The sequence below is a fragment of the Oncorhynchus tshawytscha genome, linkage group LG17 (genome assembly GCF_018296145.1).
Source record: "Oncorhynchus tshawytscha isolate Ot180627B linkage group LG17, Otsh_v2.0, whole genome shotgun sequence".
NCBI classification, from domain to species: domain Eukaryota; kingdom Metazoa; phylum Chordata; class Actinopteri; order Salmoniformes; family Salmonidae; genus Oncorhynchus; species Oncorhynchus tshawytscha.
Genome location: NC_056445.1, coordinates 14,465,318 through 14,490,537, shown reverse-complemented (window position 1 = coordinate 14,490,537; position 25,220 = coordinate 14,465,318). Strand labels below are relative to the sequence as shown.

General features: G+C 43.1%; 2 protein-coding genes and 2 long non-coding RNA genes across 10 annotated transcripts in view; all 4 read right to left on the bottom strand.

Moving 5' to 3' along the window:
* Positions 1 to 5,804: 5,804 nt before the first annotated feature.
* On the bottom strand, positions 5,805 to 6,610 carry LOC121839777. Its single transcript, XR_006079222.1, has 2 exons — positions 6,434 to 6,610; positions 5,805 to 6,122 (listed from the first exon to the last, which is right to left on the bottom strand). It is a non-coding gene; the product is annotated as an uncharacterized LOC121839777 (long non-coding RNA).
* Positions 6,611 to 6,937: 327 nt separating this feature from the next.
* On the bottom strand, positions 6,938 to 7,165 carry LOC121839776. Its single transcript, XR_006079221.1, has 2 exons — positions 7,078 to 7,165; positions 6,938 to 7,036 (listed from the first exon to the last, which is right to left on the bottom strand). It is a non-coding gene; the product is annotated as an uncharacterized LOC121839776 (long non-coding RNA).
* Positions 7,166 to 7,182: 17 nt separating this feature from the next.
* On the bottom strand, positions 7,183 to 15,919 carry LOC112217259 (SIN3-HDAC complex-associated factor). Its single transcript, XM_024377522.2, has 6 exons — positions 15,756 to 15,919; positions 11,335 to 11,462; positions 10,589 to 10,688; positions 10,215 to 10,326; positions 9,813 to 9,963; positions 7,183 to 8,022 (listed from the first exon to the last, which is right to left on the bottom strand). The coding sequence occupies exons 2-6, from the start codon at positions 11,460 to 11,462 to the stop codon at positions 7,818 to 7,820; spliced, it is 696 nt and encodes a 231-aa protein (XP_024233290.1). The 5' UTR covers positions 15,756 to 15,919; the 3' UTR covers positions 7,183 to 7,817.
* A 2,471-nt stretch (positions 15,920 to 18,390) lies between these two features.
* LOC112216902 (DENN domain-containing protein 5B-like) overlaps positions 18,391 to 25,220 on the bottom strand; it is a 79,384-nt gene continuing 72,554 nt past the window's right edge. For 4 of the 7 annotated variants that reach the window (XM_042300228.1, XM_024377045.2, XM_042300234.1 and 1 more), the window contains 6 exons: positions 24,585 to 24,730; positions 21,919 to 22,225; positions 21,733 to 21,815; positions 20,762 to 20,888; positions 19,975 to 20,149; positions 18,391 to 19,581 (listed from right to left, as the gene is read on the bottom strand). In XM_042300228.1, the coding sequence (XP_042156162.1) occupies positions 19,398 to 19,581; positions 19,975 to 20,149; positions 20,762 to 20,888; positions 21,733 to 21,815; positions 21,919 to 22,225; positions 24,585 to 24,730 (1,022 nt within the window). In that variant the 3' untranslated portion in view covers positions 18,391 to 19,397. Of the gene's footprint in view, positions 19,582 to 19,974; positions 20,150 to 20,761; positions 20,889 to 21,732; positions 21,816 to 21,918; positions 22,226 to 23,764; positions 23,807 to 24,584; positions 24,731 to 25,220 lie in introns of all 7 variants that reach the window. The other 3 variants (XM_042300226.1, XM_042300227.1, XM_042300229.1) reach the window with 1 other exon arrangement.

Below are 25,220 nucleotides of genomic sequence, written 5' to 3'. Positions count from 1 at the left end.
AACATATTTTTTATTTCACCTTTATTTAACCAGTTAGGCCAGTTGAGAACAAGTTCTCATTTACAACTGCGACCTGGCCAAGCTAAAGCAAAGCAGTGCAACACAAACAACAACACAGAGTTACACATGGAATAAACAAACATACAGTCAATAACACAATAGAAAAATCAATAAACAGTGTGTGCAAATGAGGTAAGATAAGGGAGTTAAGGCAATAAATAGGCCATAGTGGCAAAATAATTACAATATAGCAATTAAACGCTGGAGTGATAGATGTGCAGAAGATGAATGTGCAAGTAGAGATACTAGGGTGCAAAGGAGAAGAAAAAAAATAACAGTATGGGGATGAGGTAGTTGGATGGGCTATTTACAGATGGGCTATGTACAGATGGGCTATATACAGGTGCAGTGATCTGTGAGCTGCTCTGACAGCTGGTGCTTACTAGTTAGAGAGGGAGATATGAGTCTCCAGCTTCAGTGATTTTTACAATTCGTTCCAGTCATTGGCAGCAGAGAACTGGAAGGAAAGGCGGCCAAAGGAGCATTTGGCTTTGGGGGTGACCAGTGAAAGATAAGACAGGGCTTTACCTAGCAAAGACTTATAGATGAAAACATAGAACTTACTAGCACAGCCAAAGACACTTTATAGTCTATAACTCAGTGTTGAGACCATATACATTATAAGGACAGCTTCCGAAGCGGGAGAAAAGGCCTAGAAATCGGTTCAAAATAAGAACTGCCATTGAATCAACAAAAAATACATTGTCACAGAGGAAAATCCCCAAAAATAACTGCATTTTCTTACTAAATAGAGGCATATAAAGACAAAAGAAACGTAAGTGTGTAAATAACACGAGTGCATGAAATGAAGAAAATGAAGGACTACAAGGAAATGGTGGAATTAAACAAATAACTTTAGTTCTAATCTAGAGTGAGGCTACAAGAGGATTTTGATTCCTTTGAAAAGTTAATTGGATGCTTCAGTCAATTTTGTCCTATTCTTTTTGGTTGGCGTTTAGAAGAGTATAAAGCAATCAGTTTTAAAGCCAATGTCCTGTAATTCTGAACATTGTTTTCATATCTTATGAAGTGTTCATACATTGCCTTGTGACAGTATTCATCCCCTTGATTTATTCCATATGCTGTTGTGTTTCAGCCTGAATTCAAAATGGATTACATAAAAATCTCACCCAACACATATTTTTTTTAATTTTAGCACATTTTTTGAAAATTAAATGCAGACATGTCTATAAGTATTCACTACCCCAAGTCAATACATGTTAGACTCACCTTTGGCCGTGATTACAGCTGTCTTTCAGGGTAAGCCTAAGAGCTTTTCATACCTGGATTGTACAATATTTGCACAATTTTATTTTTTAAATTCTTCAGGCTCTGTCAAGGTGGTTGTTGATCATGGCTAGACAGCCATTATCAAATCATGCCATGGAGTTTCAAGCAAATTTAAGTCAAAACTGTAACTAGGCCACAGGAACATCAACGTTGTTTTGGTTAGCAACTCGTATATTTGGCCTGTTTTTCCTTTTCACCCTGTCATTTAGGTTAGTTTGTATTGTGGAGTAACTACCATGTAGATCCATTCTCAGTTTTTGCCGATCAAAGCCATTTAACTGTTTTAAAATTGGACTCGATGAAATCCCTGAATGGTTTCCTTCCTCTCCTGCAACTGAGTTAGGAAGGACGCCTGTATCTTTGTGGTGACTGGGTATTGATACACCACCCAATGTGTAATTAATAACTTCACCATGCCCAAAGGGATATTCAATAACTGCTTGTTTTATTTGTACCCATCTATCAATAGTTGCCCTTCTCTGTGAGACATTGGAAAACCTCTCTGGTCTTTGTGGTTGAATCTGTGTTTGAAATGTACTGCTCAACTGAGGGACTTTACAGATAATTGTCTGTGTGGGGTACAGAGATAAGGTAGTCATAAAAAAATGTCCATGTAAACTGAACAAAAATACGAATGCAACATGCAACAATTTCAAAGATTTTTCTGAGTTACAGTTCATATAAGGAAATCAGTCAATTTAAATAAATTCATTAGGCCCTAATCTATGGATTTCATATGACTGGGCAGAGGTGCAGCCATGGCTGGGCCTTGGAGGGCATAGGCCCACCCACTTGGCAACCAGGCCCACCCACTGGGGAGCCAGCCCCAGGCAATCAGAATGAGACTTTCCCCACAAAAGGGCTTTATTACAGACAAAAAAAAAATCCTCAGCACCCCCCAACAGACGTAAAAGACAGATGTGGAGGTCCTGGGCTGGCGTGGTTACATGTGTTCTGCAGTTGTGAGGCCGGTTGGAAGTACTGCCAAATTCTCTAAAACGACGTTGGAGGCAGCTTATGGTAGAGAAATGAACATTAAATTCTCTGGCAACAGCTCTGGTCTACATTCCTGCAGTCAGAATGCCAATTGCACACTCCCTTAACTTGATACATCTGTGGCATTGTGATGTGACAAAACTGCACATTTTACAGTGTCCTATAGGGGATAGCCTACTTTATAAAGACTGGATTTCACACAATACATCATTATTCCAATAGTGTTATGACCAGAAAAATCATGGTTTGTTTGAGGATGATGACAGATGGTTTTATTATAAAACACAAACCATTTCAAAACAGGGCATCTTCGCATGGGCAATAAAAAGGAAATATACTTGAACTGAAAGATTCTACACTCTTGCTACAACATGACCAACAAAATCAGTATTAATCACTCAGGCTGTAGCAATGATACAGGCTTTAATTATGGCCTCCAATTAGAACTCTTAGATAAAAACATAGTTGAATACGAAAAAGATATACATTTAGGCTACACACCACACTCATTACTACACAAGCATCTTTATGACTCTGTTGAACTGGTTTGGTTGGTGGGAAGATGCCTAATGAACGCAGGTGTGCACCCTTTATACTAGGAATGGCCTGCCTCTTTCCAGGTGGTCATTATTGGGTTTTTGATTTTCCCCAAATCACCACCAAGGGCCACACATGCCTTTATAATACAGTATGATAGTACTCTTTTGTGTCTAATGTAGACCATCTTCATGATGGGCTGGTTCAGACAGTATAGTCAAAGTACAATCACTGAACTAGTCATCTTTCAATGGCATTATGGTCAGTTATACTTTTCAACCATTCTATTGTACCCTTGTATTTAAAAAGGGACAACGCTTCAAGAAGATTCATGGCTTTTGTGTAAAGATACATTACTGGCCAAAACAATTAGGCATAGTCCAGAGATAGAGGAGAAAAAAAGAAGAGACATACTCAAAAGCAAAACTACATTTAATGAACAAGTTTAAATTGTGTATAAAAAATACAAAATTAGCTTTGAGAAAGAATTAGGACTTTCCAAGACAGATAAATAACAGTGCATATCTACCACAGGCGAGTAGCACTACCACAGACAAAAACAAGCACATTCTACCGCCGTATAGGAGATCTCAGGAGAATAACACCTAGTTAGTTTACATAAACCAATCTATGAGTAATAGTATAGTTTTGATACAATCCATATCACAGTATATGGCAACATTCACATAATGTGAATTCAACAGTATAAGCCTTTAATAGAACAAAGGTTATGGTAGGTTACAGGAGAAAGTTATCAAATTAGTCAACAATAACCGAAAAAATGATAAACACATACAAATAAATTAACAAAGAGAAATGACCACTTCCTCTAACATTCAATCAAACCTGAAGATTAAAGGAACATTCAAAAAAACTTGAGTCCGTGTCTGATGTCTTTATACATAAATACATTACAAATAGCGTTGCGTAGTAAAGCTTTGATCAAACCATGGTTGAAATAGCGGTCTTCATACACTGAGTGTAGAAACCATTAGGAACGCCTTCCTAATGTTGAGCTGCACTTCCTTTTGCCCTCAGAACAGCCTCAGTTCGTCAGGGCATGGACTCTACAAGGAGTCCAAAGCGTTCCACAGGGATGCTGGCCCATGCTGACTCCAATGCTTCGCACTGTTGTGTCAAGTTGGATGACCATTCTTGAGACACACGGGAAACGGTTGAGCGTGAAAAACCCAGCAGCGTTGCAGTTCTTGACACTCAAACCGGTGCGTCTCACACCTACTACTAACGTATCCTGTTCAAAAGGCACTTAAATATTTTGCCTTGCCCATTCACTCCCTGAATGGTACACATACCCAATCCATGTTTCATTTGTCTCTAGGCTTAAAAATCCTTCTTTAACCCGTCTCCTCCCCTTCATCTACACTGATTGAAGTGGATTTAACAGATTCCATCAATAAGGGATCATAGCTTTCACCTGGATTCACCTGGTCTGTCTGTGTCATGGAAATAGGAAGTGTTTTGTACACTCAGTGCTAATATTAACCATATGCAGAGGATAAAAATACTGTATATTGAACATGATAGCTTACGGAATAATGAGTTTGCATTCATTTGGCATGTGAGCTTGCACATCTAGATACTAATATAACAAATACATTGACTGAATGTCCACAATTAGGTTGCACGCATGCATTGAGAGCTCTGCAATAGCCCTGGTATGCAACATAAATAAAGAATGTGTCAGTTAAAAAAAAAAAATCTTACCGTGGTTTGAAGAACATTTAAATTATATGAACATGGAGGTACAGAACAAGAAAACACATTTCTTGAAATAAAAGTGAAGACAGAAGTAGCCTACATGAGGGATGTGTTTAGATGAAATTGACAATTGTATAGAACCAGCCTCAATAGCCATGACAGTTTTGGGACAAACACTAAGAACTAAATGTTGGTGGCCTATTCACTACGTTGTAGTCTTGTCCATTTATATTCAAAAATATATTCAGAACTGTACAGTATTTTGTCCCAAACAGAGGCAAAGTGACAGACAAAAAATTGTGTTATTTCACCCCTAAGGTCATCATGCAAAAGATGTAGATGGATTTGTACAACCGAGTCCTGCAGGACATGGAACAGTTCTTGGAAGGCCTCAAACCTAAAGTACAATTACAAGGCATCAAATCTCTCAATAGGAGAAAACCAGGGAATCTTTTTGGTTGGCCCACTCAGCTAGACTTTTGACATCATAGGCCTAGTTCCACTTAGCCCCTTCCCAGAACCCTGTTTGTGTTCACAGATTTGAAAGGAATAAATAAGTGTCCACTATACCATCACCTTCAGATGTGCTCTAAGGGGCTAGGAAACTAAATGAAACTCTCCGTAGACTGAGATAGGAAGTGCTCAAAAAGTGCTGCGCCAAGGTCAGTTTGTGGGTTTTAGCTTATATTGGTTCAGGTGAGGACTGGCGATCGAGAGCGCTTGCATCAAGATCACTGCTTAGAGGGCACACTACATGCTCCCTTAAAACGTTTGAATGTGCTTTGTACGTACATCCAAACACTGAACAAGATCACTGGCCTTCCATATTAAACGTGCACTGGAAAGAGTATAGTGTCAATATCTCAAAAGAGTACAACTGGTGCACAATCAAGGGTGGATATGACGACATTGGTTGTGTACACGTGTCCCTTTACCAAATAATAAGGCTCTGGACAAATTCTTTAAAATTGCATAATTCCCACTTTTCACACCTCTGACAATTTATCAAATTACATTTTCTACAGCTTTACCCTAACAATAATAGGTGTCCGATCAGTGGCCATGTGGCGTAAGGGAAATTTACCCTAACAATAATAGGTGTCCGATCAGTGACCATGTGGCGTAAGGGAAATTTACCGATCAGTGACCACAATAATAATAGGTGTCCGATCAGTGACCATGTGGCGTAAGGGAAATTTACCCTAACAATAATAGGTGTCCGATCAGTGACCATGTGGCGTAAGGGAAATTTACCCTAACAATAATAGGTGTCCGATCAGTGACCATGTGGCGTAAGGGAAATTTACCCTAACAATAATAGGTGTCCGATCAGTGACCATGTGGCGTAAGGGAAATTTACCCTAACAATAATAGGTGTCCGATCAGTGACCATGTGGCGTAAGGGAAATTTTCCCTAACAATAATAGGTGTCCGATCAGTGACCATGTGGCGTAAGGGAAATTTACCCTAACAATAATAGGTGTCCGATCAGTGACCATGTGGCGTAAGGGAAATTTACCCTAACAATAATAGGTGTCAGTGACCATGTGGCGTAAGGGAAATTTACCCTAACAATAATAGGTGTCCGATCAGTGACCATGTGGCGTAAGGGAAATTTACCCTAACAATAATAGGTGTCCGATCAGTGACCATGTGGCGTAAGGGAAATTTAAACAATAATAGGTGTCCGATCAGTGACCATGTGGCGTACCCGATCAGTGACCATGTGGCGTAAGGGAAATGGTGTCCGATCAGTGACCATGGGCGTAAAAATTTACCCTAACAATAATAGGTGTCCGATCAGTGACCATGTGGCGTAAGGGAAATTTACCTAACAATAATAGGTGTCCGATCAGTGACCATGTGGCGTAAGGGAAATTTACCCTAACAATAATAGGTGTCCGATCAGTGACCATGTGGCGTAAGGGAAATTTACCCTAACAATAATAGGTGTCCGATCAGTGACCATGTGGCGTAAGGGAAATTTACCCTAACAATAATAGGTGTCCGATCAACCATGTGGCGTAATAGGTGTCCGATCAGTGACCATGTGGCGTAAGGGAAATTTATCAGTGACCATGTGGCGTAACCCTAACAATAATAGGTGTCCGATCAGTGACCATGTGGCGTAAGGGAAATTTACCCTAACAATAATAGGTGTCCGATCAGTGACCATGTGGCGTAAGGGAAATTTACCTAACAATAATAGGTGTCCGATCAGTGACCATGTGGCGTAAGGGAAATTTACCCTAACAATAATAGGTGTCCGATCAGTGACCATGTGGCGTAAGGGAAATTTACCAATAATAGGTGTCCGATCAGTGACCATGTGGCGTAATAGGTGTCCGATCAGTGACCATGTGGCGTAAGGGAAATTTACCCTAACAATAATAGGTGTCCGATCAGTGACCATGTGGCGTAAGGGAAATTTACCCTAACAAATTTCAGTGACCATGTGGCGTAAGGGAAATTTACCTAACAATAATAGGTGTCCGATCAGTGACCATGTGGCGTAAGGGAAATTTACCCTAACAATAATAGGTGTCCGATCAGTGACCATGTGGCAGTGGGAAATTTACCCTAACAATAATAGGTGTCCGATCAGTGACCATGTGGCGTAAGGGAAATTTACCCTAACAATAATAGGTGTCCGATCAGTGACCATGTGGCGTAAGGGAAATTTACCCTAACAATAATAGGTGTCCGATCAGTGACCATGTGGCGTAAGGGAAATTTTAAAACATGTAAAAAGAGAATACTTCCTTTCAGAAAGTGACCAGGGCCGATGTGTGTGTTTGCACGCACATATGTGTGAGGTACAGGACAGGAGAAGGCAGAGTGTGGATGGCTGTTCTCTATCCTAATGGATATGGCTCTATCCTACTACAAAAGGTGCAGTTCCAGAGGTCGCCATTTCTCATACAGCTTTTGTGAATCCAAAATTTCATATTGAAACCAAATTGTGAATATTCACAATCTCATAGCACTCAGAGAGAAAGAATCGATATTTGTTAACAGATATAATAGAACAAACCTCACTGCATCCTGGTACAGAACACAACATTTGATAAGTAGTCCAGCTGCTCCGGAATAGAAAGCAATCCCAGTAGACTGTCTTGAGAGCGCTCCAGGACGCCATAAAATCCCAACGGTCTCCATCAGACTTCTGTAGAGTGTCATTATGACATCAAATCCCCACTCTTCCTTCCCCTCCCCTAATCTTCTTTAACCCGGGGGGGCGGGGAGCTGTTCGGTGGGGCGTGGCGCATCACATTCACTCTGCTCGCCTGTGCTTCCTCCTCTCCTTCCTCTTTTGGCTGGTGCTGCTGTTTCTTCTGGCAGCAGGGCTTGTAGAGGTGGGGGTCTAAGAGTACCTCTCCGAAGCGTCCCTTGTAGATGATGCCACAGCACACTTTCTGCCTAAAACCCACAGAGGACGGTCAAGACAGCAAAGCACTATAGTGAGAGAGGGAATCAAAATCAAACAAATGTACCATGAAGGAGGATTAAATAGGGCTAAGGAGTTTTTATTTAACCAGGTAGGCCAGTTGAGAACAAGTTCTCATTTACAACTGCGACCTGGCCAAGATAAAGCAAAGCAGTGCAACACAAAACAACAACACAGAGTTACACAAGGAATAAACAAACATACAGTCAATAACACAATAGAAAAATCAATATACAGTGTGTGCAAATGAGGTAAGATAAGGGAGTTAAGGCAATAAATAGGCCATAGTGGCGAAATAATTACAATATAGCAATTAAACACTGGAGTGATAGATGTGCAGAAGATGAAGGTGCAAGTAGAGATACTGGGGTGCAAAGGAGCCCAAAAATATGGGGATGAGGTAGTTGTATGGGCTATTTACATATGGGCTATGTACAGGTGCAGTGATCTGTAAGCTGATGCTTAAAGTTAGAGGGAGATATTAGTCTCCAGCTTCAGTGATTTTTGCAGTTCGTTCCAGTCATTGGCAACAGAGAACTGGAAGGAAAGGTGGCCAAAGGGGGAATTGGCTTTGGGGATGACCAGTGAAATATACCTGCTGGAGGAGGTGCTACGGGTGGGTGCTGCTATGCTGACCAGTGAGCTGAGATAAGGTGGGGCTTTACCTAGCAAAAACGTATATGACCTGGAGCCGGTGGGTTTGGCTACGAATATGAAGCAAGGGCCAGCCAACGAGAGCATACATGTCCCAGTGGTGGGTGGTATATGGGGCTTTGGTGACAAAACAGATGGCACTGTGATAGACTGCATCCAGTTTGTTGAGTAGAGTGTTAGAGGCTATTTTGTAAATGACGTTGCTGAAGTCAAGGATCGGTAGGATAGTCAGTTTTATGAGGGTATGTTTGGTAGCATGAGTGAAGGAGGCTTTGTTGTGAAATAAGAAGCCGATTTTAGATTTAATTTTGGATTGGAGATGCTTAATGTGAGTCTGGAAGGAGAGTTTTACAGTCTAGCCAGACACCTAGGTATTTGTAGTTGTCCACATATTCTAAGTCAGAACCGTCCAGAGTAGTGATGCTAGACGGGTGGGCAGGTGTGGGCAGCGATCGGTTGAAGAACATGCATTTAGTTTTACTTGCATTTAAGAGCAGTTGGAGGCCACGGAAGGAGAGTTGTATGGCATTGACACTCATCTGGAAGTTAGTTAACACAGTGTCCAAAGAGGGGCCAGAAGTATACAGAATGGTGTTGTCTGCGTAGAGGTGGATCAGAGAATCACCAGCAGCAAGAGCGACATCATTTATGTATACAGAGAAGAGTCGGCCCGAGAATTGAACCCTGTGGCACCCCCATAGAGACTGCCAGAGGTCCAGACAACAGGCCCTCCAATTTGACACACTGAACTCTGTCTGAGAAGTAGTATGTGAACCAGGCGAGGCAGCCATTAGAGAAACCAAGGCTGTTGAGTCTGCCGATAAGAATGCGGTGATTGACAAACAAACAAAAAAAGCCTTGGCCATGTTGATGAATACGGCTGCACAGTATTGTCTTTAATGATGCATTAATCATGAGGAAATACAGCATCTGAACCCAAACTGGTGAAGTATAACATGAGATGTATTCATTTGGGCATACTGTAGCAAGGCATTTTGCAACAGAAAACGTGTGTTTCTCAATGGACAAGTTCATGTAATTCCTCATTAGTTTCAGTCTTTTTGGTGCCTGATAAATATGACCCCGATTCCACCAGACCGGCCATTACCTTTTCCAGTAGGTGAGGTCCAGGAAAGAGAAGACTGGCGAGTGGGTGGCACCTGGTGAGAGTTCCACGTCCGAGCCCTCGTCTGATTGGTTGCTGTAGCTGGGAGAATGGGCGGGGGAGGCACTGGAGGTGGTGCTGTGGGCGTCAGAGTCTGTGGGGGCCAGGCAGAGCACAATCAGAAACTCTTCTCAACTTCTTCATAACGTAGCAGGCATGGTTCAGATAAACATCTAATATTCATTTTGGAATTAGTCCAAAAATATCAATCGAGGTCTCTTGTTTCACAGCCCTTTAGGAAGGATAAATAATGGAGAGAAGAGTTGTGATACATTTACTTTTGAAACACCAAAGTCTGCACTGCACAAGGCAGCGTAGCCGAGAGACAGAGTATCAGCTGCTTACTGTGTCGCTTGAGCTCCTTCTGCACTCGGCTGATCTGGCTTGGCCTGGCTCTCTTCATCTTCTTGGACCTCACTGTCTTCCAGCTTGACCCTGAACCTTTAGCGTCGACAACCTGTGACACAGGAGAGAAGGGTTGAGTGACATGAGAGCAGGATGGATGTCTGTGTCCAAGGTAACTGCATGAATGTATAGAATGGCCTATAGGACAGCAAACAAACAGGGTGTACTGCATCTAAGGAAAAGTGGTTATTATACACCTACAGGTGTTGCGTCAGTCACCCCCCTGTAAGTGTTGTCTTAAGACTTATTATTTGGAATAGTGAGAGTGGATGGGAGTAGGACAGGGAGTATGGATGGATTCTGAGAGGCCTTACATGATTCCAGTTCTTTATGGATCCGGCTGGGAGTTTCTTCCACCTTTTCACCAGGAGAACACAGGCATTACAGATCTCCCCAAAACGCACCTCACTCAGCCTGGAAGGACACATTATAGGGGAGAGAATGAGGATGAGTTTCATATGGAGAGAGGTGTGTGTGAGAGAGAATGAATGATGACAGCCTTGAAGCTCAGTGCACGGTTATTATTATCCCTGCTCCAGTCAGTGGGAGTCGGTCAGAGCTATTTTCTGCCAGAGCGCTTCTCCTGTTGACTCACATCACTGGTTACCATAGCAATGGACTGACGCATACTGGCCCGGCCAATAGCAGAGAGGCAGAGTGACAAGGTGAGGATGTTAAACTCTTTAAATTCTGGTTTCATACAAAAATACTTATTTAAATGAGATGAAAAGGGAAGTGTGTCCTAGTTTGAGTATTTTACCCAAGGAGTTGATCAATTATTTAGGTTATTGCATTGGGAGTTAAAACAAAACGGTCTCCAAAACGCAATGAATATCTAATTGCATTACAGAGTGCATGGCTCTAACAAGGAGTCACATAGTCATGAGAATGAGCATTGACAAAAATCCTAAAAAGAACGTGATGACTTTACTGTCCAAATCTGATGGAGAAGGTCTTAAGGCCTCAGACCTCTCTACCCCCAGAGTTGAGCTGCAGAGGGAGGCTGAGAGCTGGTCCTGCCCAGGGTCTGAGCCAGTGTATAGAGGAGTGGTCCACTCACCCGAAGCAGCTGGGAAAGTCCCTCTCGTAGCGCTTGCTGTCGGTGAAGCGGGAGCTGGAGGACTTGGCCCGACAGATACAGCAACCGTCTAGGCTCCGGTACATCTTGGGCTTGTGGAAGCCAAACATCTGGGACACACAGGAGATACAGGAATGAAGCACTGATAGCTTACAATCACATGTGTTTATGTACAATCTATGGATATGTATTCTGTCAAGAATTATGATGACGCACCCATCAATCTATTTCTTGGAGAGGATAGCCTAATCACTGATTCAACAGTATACAGGTCGGGCGACTAACTGTTTTTATTCAAAAGGTTGACTGTTCATAAGAGTTTCCTCTTGTCAACAGCAGCATGGATTAACATTATAATTCACACACGTGGCCGTAACTACATACGAGGACACAGAAGTCCGGACCTCGGTCATTTTGTCTAACGTGAAAAAATACAATTTTAAAACTGTCCCACGACTCCCGTCTACAGATCCCCCCCAAATAAACAAAACTCCTCCTGAAGAATGACTGCAGAACTGGTAACTCGTTTCTGATAGACATGTCAGTCAGGTGGCTGCCAGGAGACTTCTAATGCGGCAACGTTTAAGAGTTCTGGCTAGAATTACCAAACCAGCTAGAAGGATGAAGTAGGCTCTGTTTAACGGTAGCTTATCTCAACAGGATAAAGAAAAAATGTTGATTTTTGATTTTGATTTAAAGAGATCAAGTAGGCTACCGAGAGATCGTGGTGTGGTGAGGCTGAGGCACGCCTGCAGGAGAACACAGAGGAAGCACTCAGATATATCTTCTAATGTTTTTGATAATATTCTTACAGATTTTCTCAAAAGACCGCCCCACATGAGGCACTGACTCCAAGTTTGGGAACCACAGTACCAACCTCTGAGTGCTTCCTCTGTGTTTCTAATATACATCTTCCCTATAGGCCTATAATAAAATGCAAGCGATACAGTTCTATAAAAATGTAATAAGTTTCCATTTCATCTGATGCTACAGTGTGAATCATGTATCATACTTCCCCCCCTGAACATTACAATTGCATCGCTAATAGGCGATTTTGTTTGTCGATTGACTGAGGTGAAACAACCTACAGCAGCCAAGTTTATAATGGCCCAAATCATTTTTGTTGTTCTCCAAATAGCATTTTGAAGTGTTTTAAATTGTATAGAAAAGCAGTAAATGAGCTTCAGGATCTCACTAAAAACCTGGTTATGGCCCTGTTCAAGCATTACTACGAGCATAATACAGTCATAGGCCTGCATCACACAATCCCTGCGGAGACGAGCCCCCTTAATGCTTGCACGGCCCAGAGTTCCAGACAGAGAGAACTAGGTTATCATCACGTCAATGAGACCGGAACAGGACAGCCTGTCCATGTACCGTGACGCTGTTATGCAACCACAGTGCTGATGCAACAAAAAGCCATGTGGTCCCGGCTCCCTATAGCAGGGATGCGGGCATGTGGTAGCATCCATGTGATGCTCGCTTGTCCGTGGTAAACAGATCCGATTATGATGTGAAAACGGATAAAAGGGAGTTGATACATCGTGATTGAAGCTTTTTTTGTTTCATCGTGCCAAAGACATTAAAAAGGTTAAGCTAACCGCGGTGAATGTAATAGCCTACCTACATAAAAAAATATACACTGTAAAAGCCATACATGTGGCCAGCAGGACCAGTTGTAAATCTTTAGCTCACAAACAATTGTATAATACCAGCTTTGACGTAAACTCTACAAAAAAAATAAACATCCCCTTTTCAGGACCCTGTCTTTCAAAGATATTTGGATTTTTATGAATTATCTCCACAGATCTTCATTGTAAAGGGTTTAAACTCCGTTTCCCATGCTTGTTCAATGAACCATAAACAATTAATGAGCATGCACCTGTGGAACGGTCGTTAAGACACTAACAGCTTACAGACGATAGGCAATTTTAAAGTTCACAGTTATGAAAACGTAGGACACTAAAGAGGCCTTTCTACTGACTCTGAAAAACACCAAAAGAAAGATGCCCAGGGTCTCTGCTCATCTGCGTGAACGTGCCTTAGGCAGGCTGCAAGTGGGCATGAGGACTGCAGATGTGGCCAGGGCAATAAATTGCAATGTCCTTACTGTGAGATGTCTAAGATAGCACTACAGGGAGACCGGACGGAAAGCTGATCATCCTTGCAGTGGCAGACCACGTGTAATAACACCTGCACAGGATCGGTACATCCGAACATCACACCTGCGGGACAGGTACAGGATGGCAACAACAACTGTCCGAGTTACACCAGGAACACACAATCCCTCCATCAGTGCTCAGACTGTTCGCAATAGGCTGAGAGAGGCTGGACAGAGGGCTTGTAGGTCTGTTGTAAGGTAGGTCCTCACCAGACATCACCGGCAACAACATCACCTATGGGCACAAAGCCACCATTGCTGGACCAGACAGGACTGGCAAAAAGTGCTCTTCACTGACGAGTCGCGGTTTTGTCTCACCAGGGGTGATGGTCGGATTCACGTTTATCGTTGAAGGAATGAGCGTTACACCGAGGCCTGTACACTGGAGCTGAATCGATTTGGAGGTGGAGGGTCCGTCATGGTCTGGGACGGTGTGTCACAGCATCATCGGACTGAGCTTGTTGTCATTGCAGACATTCTCAACGCTGTGCGTTACAGAGAAGACATCCTCCTCCCTCCCTGTGTGTGATTTTCTGAAAGACAGGAATGTCAGTGTTCTGCCATGGCCAGCGAAGAGCCCGGATCTCAATCCCATTGAGCACGTCTAGGACCTGTTGGATCGGAGGTTTGAGGGATAAGCCCCCCCCACAGAAATGTCCAGGAACTTGCAGGTGCCTTGGTGGAAGAGTGGGGTAACAGCAAGAACTGGCAAATCTGGTGCACTCTCTTCCATGAGGAAGAGATGCACTGCAGTACTTAATGCAGCTGGTGGCCACACCAGATACTGACTGTTACTTTTGATTTTGAACCCCCCCTTTGTTCAGGGACACATTATTCAATTTATCTCAGTCACATGTGTGTGGAACTTGTTCAGTTTATGTCTCAGGTTGTTGAATTTTGTTACATTCATACAAATATTTACACATGTTAAGTTTGCTGAAAATAAACGCAGTTGACAGTGAGAGGACGTTTCTTTTTTTTGTTGAGTTTATATAGGCCTCATTGCCAACATGCTTCGAAGGATGCAAGGCGGGGCGGCATGGCGCCGACTGTACACTGAACAGGTGATGTGCTTGCGAAATTTACTACGTTCAAAATAACTGCTTTTAATCGTTTTTCATCAATAATTGAATCAAATGAAAACAAACACTGCATTGTCGACTGGTTTTTAGAATAATATATACATTTTTTAAAGACTTGCATGTGTCGAATGTACATCGATCACCACCCACCGAGAAAGCACGGTCCCCTCTAGTTCTCCTGCATCATAAACAGCATCTATATTCAGACACAATTTGACCTTACGAGTACGAATGCTGCTTCTACCAGTTCGTAACACCACCCATAACAATTACTACCACGTGACACAACACCGCTGCTGCTATACTGTTTCTTTCTCCACGTCTTTGTTATCCGAATTATTGTGCGTCAGTGCGCAGTGGGAAGGTTCCAAACCCACGGCGGGACTGTAAACACATGCACGTTTCAGAGAAGCTGGTTGCTACCCACTGTTAGGAAGTTTATTAACACAAGTGTTAATTATTTAAGGATAGAAGACCTGAACAACAGTCCATGCATGCAAACAAGTTACAGGGTTGAACAATATTGGAAGGGGACCAGTGGCATGTTTGGCGCTGAGCCACACACCCACCTAGCACCCAAATGTCACTCACAAACGACACCCAAAATATTTTACTCAGATTGTAATCGTTACTTGATAAAAGAAAAAAGGTTATAACACAACGAAATGATTAACTCCTAGTCAAGTATTCTAGCCTACACTGTTTGCATTGAAGGTTTTGTTGATGCGGCGGTATGGTGTCTAATGAAAACGAAACCAGCCTAGCCTACATAACATCAATACGTTATTTGAAAAGAAGAATATTACATAACTATTTAAAATAGTGTAGGTTAGAATTGTGTTGTTACACAAAAACAAAACATTTGTAGGACTCTAGTCCTGATCAAAGAATGTGAGCATTCATTGTCACTGGATACCAAGCAGAAGAAGAAATGAGCGCCCAACACGAATACAATTTCCAGTGTGTCATTCGCTGACAAAACACTGAAATAAACGTGAATTAACTCAGTTTAAAACAATTTAGAATAAGAAATTAACGTTTGAATGGCTTTTTAGAGATATTTAACCATGTTAAATAGCCTACATCCTCGAATAAACTTCAGGCATACTGTGAAGCTTGACAGACAGTCAATTCTATTTCAAACAAAGTAATGTCCTTACCTTGCTTTATAATCAATGATGAATGAGTTATAATAGTTGTAAAAAACGTCGTTAGTAAGCTATTTAAACTCATGTAAACAATGAATACACCATTAACGTCCACACCGTTCAGATGTTGCAGTTTTACTTGCGTGTCTGGGGGAGAATCTCAATTGTTTAAGCTCACATCCTCGCTCCTCAACTTGTTTTCAAAACCCATTGGAGGAAAATGTCAGAGGGGCGAGACCTCTGGCTCTCTCATCCAATGGGTTTTGAGGAGGAAGCGAGGACGCGAAGACCCCCTATGAGTATTCGAAATGTTTACGCATGCGCGTTTGGCAACTCCACCATTTTCTGATTTTCTTCAATCAAACAATTTACATACGGAACTGAAGTTTTGACTGCGTCTGCATTCTATTGTCCATATAAGGAGGGGAATTACGCGGGAAATGAGGGGTGGAACCAGTTGAAATCTGTGCGCTGTGAATCGAAGAAAGGAGGCGTGACTACTCCAAAAATACAGAGGCAGCATGTCTGTAGGTAGGCTACGTGTGGTACGTGGAGCACATTAGGTCGTTTTAACAGACAATTGAGTCTATTTTAAACAAGTAGTAATGCAATAAACACGAAATGAAAAAGTTATTAAGCTAGAAAACATTCGTGAAATAACAGGATGTTCCATGTATGTAACAATAATTGGTTTGGTAGGGAAATAGGAATCAAAAGTTGCTCAATGAGTAAAACGTATTGTTTGTCATTGAATTCTCATGAGAATCATATGTCATCTCCACCCATAGAGGCGATCTCAGTATCACAATGGACATGTATTTTACCCGAGGGCTGGGCACACACATGAATCAAACATATTGAGCAAGTTTTTAATGAAGTGCAACATAAATATCAGAACAGTTATCATTTACTTTTACATAGGACTCCATTCATTACATGACCTCCTCCCATTTACACATGCACTTGTAGGAAAGGAAAGGTTCCATAGGAAAGGAAAGGTTCCGTAGTAATACCTAGTACTACCTAGTAATGTTAGGACAGATACTCCACCCAGCGGGGGACAGCCTTTGTCACAGGTTCATGTAACATGAAGACAGAAGTACAGTACAGGACTACTGAATGAGTCTAGCTGTAGCGGTGTGTTAGGAGAAAGTACACAGTCCAGTCGCAGAGTACAACTGCATGCCGTAGCACTTTAGGAGATGCAAAGAGGGACCCTTATTCTTGCCACACTACTGTAGACCGACACTTTGCTCACAGCTATGCGCTAAACACCTATGGATGTCGATCATCCTCCTATGTTTGTTGCTTCTTACAGATAGTTTTTTTTAAATTGTTGGAATCTATCTATGATACACAAGACAGTAGGAACCTAGCAGCAGGATCAAACTGTGAATGTTACAGAAGGAAAGTCACATGGCTCAACATGCAGCATGTCGTTTCACAGGCGGCTCTTTGCCCCGGTCACAACCAGTGTCTCAACGTTTCTTGATGACTACCACAGTTCAGAGGAATAAATACATCAAATCAGAACATTAAAAACATTTGCTGTCCTTTTTTTTTTTTTTTGCGTTAATACTGGAAAAGTACTGTGGTCTAAACACAGTTAAAAGTGTGATTCGATATCTGTCAGTTGTTTCCCCTTTTGGTTGGGTTCAAATCTATTGTCTGGTCATAGTTAGCCTCAACATTTTAGTCCACATGTATTTTGATGACCTTTTTTAGTACACATGCATAAACACCCTATTTACACTTGTTGTTACAGAAATATAAGAACATGTTCATCAAGGTTGATTGAAAAAGTGGCAAGAGATATTTTAGATTGAAAAAATACAACCAGCTAGAAATAGTCCCAGAAGGAGTTAACACTCACCAGAAAATAACCACTTATCATAGGAAGGTTTGAGGCATTTATGATAAATACATCATTAGGGGTTGTATGTATAGGTTCTTATTGTTTAATATTCCAGTGTATTTCACATGTATCACATTAATAAGGGGCTGGAACATTTCAATACCACATAGAGTAATGCAGAGGAAGTGTCCATTTGAGGTCAACACTCTCTCACACACACACACACACACACACCACACACACCACACACACCACACACACACACAGAGTGCATGACAGAGACCAGGATGAAGTTGAATACATTGACCATTATGATTTCTAACAAAAATAACATTAGGAGAACACATTCACTGAGTGTACAAAACCTTATGAACACCTGCTCTTTCCATGTCAGACTGACCAGGTGAATCCAGGTGAAAGCTATGATCCCTTATTGATGTCACTTGTTAAATCCACTTCAAATCGGTATAGATGAAGGGCAGGAGACTAGTTAAGAGGCCGGTTAAAGAATGATTTTTAAGTCTTGAGACAATTGAGATATGGATTGTTTATGTGTGCCACCCAGAGGGTGAATGGCGAGACAAAATATTTAAGTGTATTTTTACGGGGCATGGTAGTAGGTGCCAGGCACTCTGCTTTGTGTCAAGAACTGCAATGCTGCCGGGTTTTTCACGCTCAACAGTTTCCTGTGTGTATCAAGAATGGTCCACCACCCAAAGGTCATCTAGCTAACTTGACAACTGTGGGAAGCATTGGAGTCAACATGGGTCATTCCTGTGGAACGCTTTCGACTCCTTGTAGAGTCCATGCCATGACGAATTGAAGCTGTTCTGAGGGCAAGGGGGAGGTGCCCCGAATTGCAATATTAGGAAGGTGTTCTTAATGTTTTGTACACTCTGTACATAGACACACACAGTTTGAAATAGGGTCAGGTCAATGCCTGTAATTTGTTTGGAATGTCCATGCAACCCTAGAAAAGCCCCTGCCTCCTAGGAAAGACCTCTCCAATTCAGCGCAGTGTTTGTGTCCGCCAAGATCTGCTAGCCAATCACAAAGCAGAACAAAGATCCAGTCCAACACAGTAGGTGTATCTAGAATGAGCCAACATCCAATCAAAAAGCTGCATTGCACACAAGAGTCCAGTTTTTCTTTCCATGGTAGTCATCTTCACCCAACTGATGAAGTTTCACCAATTTATATTCCCAGTGCAGAGACTATGGAGAGGCAGCAGGGGCAAACAGTCACTTTCTGTTTTTGGTTTCCTTATTCCTGGCCTACTATGACCCACAGGCATGCTTGCTAATGGTAACGCTAGCTGAAGTTGGAGCAGGATCCAGCAGACAGAGAGATGGCAGACAGGCAAAGATAGGATCTCCATCACACAGGCAAAAAGTGTCCATTGAAAAGCTACCTACAGTGGGCTACACACAGAGCACATAGGGAAACATCCATGGGTTTTCTTTAAAAACAGTCCCTTCTTATTAAATATCAAAAAGGATATTTTCAAAACCACAAGCTATGTAATAATAATACTGCATCATCACTCATCAATGATTCAAAGCCCAAACTTCTGTTCTGAAGCAGTGGAATCGATTGCTTTGGTAGCGAACCGTCTCTGGTCTCTTTCTAAAGTCCTCAATCTTTACTTCCCTCCCTATAAGACTTTTCCCAGAGTGAATCAGCTGAAGCAGGCCTCGACGACGACAGGGACAGTGAAAGGGCAAAAGGGAACAGAGCAAGGGTTTGTGGGTAATGTGGTCCTGGACTGGGTGGTTTCCCAGCAGGCTGTGCGGTAGGGGTTAAAGGTCAATGCCCTTGACGAGCGAGGCCTCCAGGGTGATGGGGAAGTCGTGGAGAGTCTGCAGGACAGCAATGAGATCGTTGACCGTGGTCCGGTCCCGCAGCAGAGCAGACTCCTCATACATCCGCTGGATCACTGGACACTCCACCAACAGAGGGAGCCACTGAATCAGCAGACGATCTCTGCAGAGCGAGAGGAGATAATTAGGAGTATGTTTGCTAAAACAGCTGGTTCCATGTTACCAGTGAGACTATTTAGAAGTGTGATGTTGATTCCCAATACAGCCCTCTGGATGCTTTGTGCCAATAACAATTACAGCTCTTTTTTTTTATTTAACCTTTAACGAGGCAAGTCAGTTAAGAACACATTCTTTTATTTACAATGACGGCCTACCGGGGAACAGGGGGTTAACTGCATTGTTCAGGGGCGGAATGACAGATTTTTTCCCTTGTCAGCTCAGGGATTCGATCCAGCAACCTTTCGGTTACTGGCCCAACGCTCTAACCACTATGCTACCTGCCACCCCAGTTCTGCAGCCCCATCTCTGTCTCACTGCGTGTGAGTGGCGCCCTCACCTGGCCCCCAGGCAGACAAGCAGCTGGAACTTGCCATCCTTGCCAATGTTCCTGGGCGAGGAGTTGATGGCACTGACATAGTGACAGAGAGAGACACAGGTCAGGCCCAGGGGCTCAGCAGTCTCCTGCATGTCCCCCATCTGGTCTGCTGACTCCATGTAAGCCACCGCCTTCTCTGTAGGGGGGGGGGAGATATGTTAGGGAGGTGGGAGCAGAGAAGGAGAACAGGAAGAGGAGACATGGAGGTAGGGTCTACTGTAGAAGAACTTTGTAACAACTCCTAAACAGAGGTTTATAAAATACATTTGATTGATTGATCTGGAGCTAAAAAGAGTATGTCAAGTCTACAGGGGTTCACGCTCCATTATATTTGAACCTTTGACCTGTGCAAGTGCTCTATGGAAACCATCCTCTCATATCCTTCATCATATCAGTCAAAAGCTGTGTTATGAATATTAATAAGAGGATGAAGCAGCCGTTTCATACGACAGCTGAAGCAGCTACCTGCAGGGTTACTTTGAGTATCAAAGGGACTTTTTAAATGGACTATATTATTTCCATTGGGGAAGTACAGTATGCCATATCCCAGTTGTCACCACTAGAGGGAAGCCTATTACATAGATCTATAATCATACCATAAAGATGGATAGCAGGTGCACCTGAGCACCTTCATAGAAGAAGAATAGCCCCTCAATCCATCTCAATGTATCATACGTCGGGAGAAAGATGTGGTATTTCTAGGTTATTCCACTAGATGGAGGCAGAGGTGTGTAGGTAGGCCACTCACCCACAAAGTCCCAGACAAAGACAGTCTTCTGGAAGAGGCGGGCGGACTTGAAGCCGTTGTGGAAGAACAGCTCCAGAGCCCCGACCAGACCGACCTCACCACACAGCAGGATGGTCAGACTGCCCCTCTGGAGAGAGAGAGAGAGATGGAGAGAGAGAAGGAGATACTCAGAAAGAGCTTTCGTATCATTTCATTAACCTTGGAGACAAAAAAAAAGGTACCAATTGTTGATTCTCAAACAACAAACATGATGCAACACTACCCTTTTGAAGCACAAATTAGAAACAGTGAAAATGTTCACTTAAAATCAACATAACATTCCCTTTATTCTCCTCAAAAGATTAAAAAACACTGTTCTCATTTTCCCCCTCACAGAGTTCACCGGCATGTGACAGTGGAGAGCATTTATACCGCACTATAAAGGCCCTTACATTAGCTGCGGCTAATGCTAAACTATTCCTCCAGTTAAACTAATGTAGATGCTGAGTTAACGGCTCTCTCCAGGGGTTTAGACTTGTTTCACTTTCATTAGTTGTATATACGGGACACGCATGGTATACATCGTCCAATGAAATGCTTACTTGAGAGAGAGAGAGAGAGCGAGAGAGCCCGGAGGGGAGCACAGAGAGAGTAATTCTACAGAGAGAAGAGTATATTTAAAGAGAGAGTGTACAGAAAAGGGGTTGAGGGGATTGTTAAACACATGAAATGAGTTCATCGTGTTCAGAATGAAAGACAAATAACATCTGCTCTCTGCCCTGACATAATTCCCCAGACAGAGCACCTCAGAGACTATTAACCTGCCAGATGAGGAGAGTGCTGCAGCAGTCACAAATCTATTATACAGACCCCTCACTGTTTGAACTCAAATTAACAGACTAAATGGAGAACATGGAGCAGGTGGTTGTTATTTTCTTCTCTCAGGTCAGTCTCGCACTTTCTCTAACACACACACACACACACACACACACCTCTTTCTCAGGCTTGTGGAAGTGTTTGCAGATGCTGTTCACTGCCTCGCCAATGGCCTCCTGGATTTGAGCGGAGGTGGGCTCTGCAACCGAAGAGAGAGAAGAGACAAAAAGTGAATATCTATAGTTATGGTCAACAGTAAATCAGGTATTGGTTATGTCATGTCATGAAGGGGTGTTACTCACTGTATCCGCGTCCTCCCATCGAGGTGATGCTGGCGCGTCTGGTCTGACCCGGCGAATGCTGCATGTCAGGCGTGCGACACCCTCTCCCACAATCCTCATCGGCGTTGGGCGATGCCAGCTCACCAATCAGAACACGCTCCAGACTGCCGTCGTCCACGCCTTTGCCAAGCCACCGCCCACACGGGAACTTGTAGGTGTGTCCTGTGATCTCGTTGCGGACCATGACACAGTCCACCAACCATTTAGCCAGCAGCCCAGAGTTATCATGACCCAACTGGACTGTAGTCAGCTTACCCAGGTTCTGACACTATAGAGAAAGACGAGAGAGTGAGAGAGAGAATGAGAAGAATCAGCATCAAGATGTCATTACACGTTCTTTCTACGTTAATTCACAATGATAATTCAGAAATAATCTGTTAACGACAACAGTATGACTGCTATTTCTAGAACTATGCAGTGTAATCTCTATCGAATCTAGTGCGACTCATCTATCCAATTGATCAACTAAAAGTCGACATCAGACCAATATACAGCCAATGACAGGTGAGTATTCCTACAATATGTCCTTGAATGTCACTTAGGAGAAAGTTGCGTCCCCGTTCCAAACCCTTTAGTTGAAGGTGAGCTTGGTGCATTGAGTGAGATTTGGCATTGGTCCTGAGGGTCCTGAGATCCTCAAAAGGTTCTACAGCTGCAACATCGAGAGCATTTTGACTGGTTGCATCACTGCCTGGTACGGCAATTGCTCGGCCTTCGACCGCAAGGCACTTCAGAGGGTAGTGCGTACGGCCCAGTACATCACTGGGGCTAAGCTGCCTGCCTTCCAGGACCTCTACACCAGGCGGTGTCCGAGGAAGGACCTAAAATGTGTCAAAGACCCCAGCCACCCCAGTCATAGACTGTTCTGTCTACTACCGCATGGCAAGCGGTACCGGAGCGCCAAGTCTAGGACAAAAAGGTTTCTCAACAGTTTTTACCCTCAAACCATAAGACTCCTGAACAGGTCATCAAATGGCTACCCGGACTATTTTTATTTTCACTAACTATACATGAATGTACATACTACCTAAATTGGCCTGACCAACCAGTGCTCCCGCACATTGGCTAACCGGGCTATCTGCATTGTGTCCCACCCACCACCCGCCAACCCCTCTTTTTACGCTTCTGCTACTCTCTGTTCATCATATATGCATAGTCACTTTAACCATATCTACATGTACATACTACCTCAATCAGCCTGACTAACCGGTGTCTGTATGTAGCCTCGCTACTATTTTTCACTGTCTTTTTACTGTTGTTTTTATTTCTTTACTTACCTATTGTTCACCTAATACCTTTTTTGCACTATTGGTTAGAGCCTGTAAGTAAGCATTTCACTGTAAGGTACCGGTTGTATTTGGTGCACGTGACAAATCAACTTTGATTTGATATGCATAACATCAGCATCATGTCAAGGAAATGTTCATGTAATGTTAAACTACACTAAGTGGCATTCAAGGACAAACACATACATCTAGAACACCATTAATACACTAACCAACAGACGGTACACAGACCAAACCATTGGTGAGTGAAGCCCTCAACCCAGAGAGAGAGCTGGGTCGTATTCATTAGGCCACACCGTAGCAAAATGTTTTGCAACGGATAACAGAAAAAGGAGCGTTTGTTATTGGACAACTTCAGGTAGTCCCTCCCCTGTTTCAGTCAGTTTTCTTCCGTTTGGTTCCGAATGAATACGACCCTGGAGTCTATGGTACACAGTGAACATTGAGTCTGGGATGATCCAAATGGGTCCGGTGGAGAGAAGGAGGGAGGGAGGGAGGGAGAGGGAGATGACGTTTCTAACCTTGAACATGGCGTCGATGTGAGTGTGTGGCCTGAAAGCAGACTGGGGAGATGAAGACACGTGTTAGGACATGATGGACAGCATGAGTGGGAGAGGATGGACTTGGGTTGCTGGTTTCTAGTAGACTACCCTTCACCAGGCTACAAACCAGGTGTGTACCCAAATCATCACCATTGTAGCAAAGCTCCTCTAGAGAGATGCTCTACAAAGCTATACTGAAGTTAGCCATCACCCAAACTGCTCACAAAGCCACAAAGAGCTACCACCCAACACTAGTGAACACGGCACCACTCAGAACGGTAGAGATTATAAAAAGGCTCAGTAGGTAGAGACATGCACTTCCTGTGAGGAAGGAAGTAGGAAAGAGGAAAAAACGAGAAGTCTGGGTCCATCCGCTCATTGTGCCAGGCAGCATCTCACAGAGTTAACTACTATTCAAGCACACTTCCAATATCTACCAAGTGGAATCAGCTACAGGAACCCAACTTTCAACTCATCAACCCCGGCTCTGAGTGGAAGGTATCAGAGCAAAGTCACACAAAGATGAATGAATGGATAAATGAATGAGTGAAAGAGGAGATTAGTAGTAAGTATGGTAGAGAGCGAGTTAGACAGTGTATTCTGCCTTATGAGACCATGCGAGATCATGCCACAAAAAGGGAACAGCCATCCACTTCACCCCAGCGGGCACCGAACAACGACTTAGTGACGTTCTCAGCAAAACCATCAATCAATGCTGGTATAACCTTGCTGCAGAACGTCACAGAGACATGAGAGGAGGCGTGGGGGCCCTGGCTGTAGGGTCATAGTTCAGACTCACATCGAAGGTTATCTCCAGGACGTTCTTGGTGATCTGCCTGACGCCCGAGTCGCCCAGCTCACCCGACACACACACCCACGGGTTGGAGGTCGTCATGGCGTTGCTCAGCTTCTTGATTGGGATGATGACGGCGCGGTACGGGATCACTGCAGGGGAAAAAAAAGAAAGAAGTATTTCATTCCAACAGAGAAAGAATAAATGTATTCATATTTTTATAGTAAAATATAACTAGGGCAAACTAAATCAGGGACATTTCAGTGGATTGCACTGCTTTAGAGTAATAATTCATTTATGAATTTGGCTATAAAAATGATCCCAGTTTCTCTAAAGGCAGACAAGGGTTCCAGAGAAAGCAAACCCAGGGCTATCGATGGTGTGTGTGTGTGTGAGTGAGTGTACGTGTGTCAAAGAGAGACATTTTCTTATGGTGCTGCTTTAGTGCAAACTGCTAAGTGAATAATGTAATCCTGCTCTCAATCTTTGATTACATGTACATAGCCTCATGCTTTACTCAGGTTAATACCGTCTCTGCCATTGGTCCAAGTTAAAGTCCTATAAATCTGCATTAACATGAATCTCCATGGAAAACAGTGATCGGCCAAGGCAAGCACACCAATTAGGACTCTCCAAAGCCTA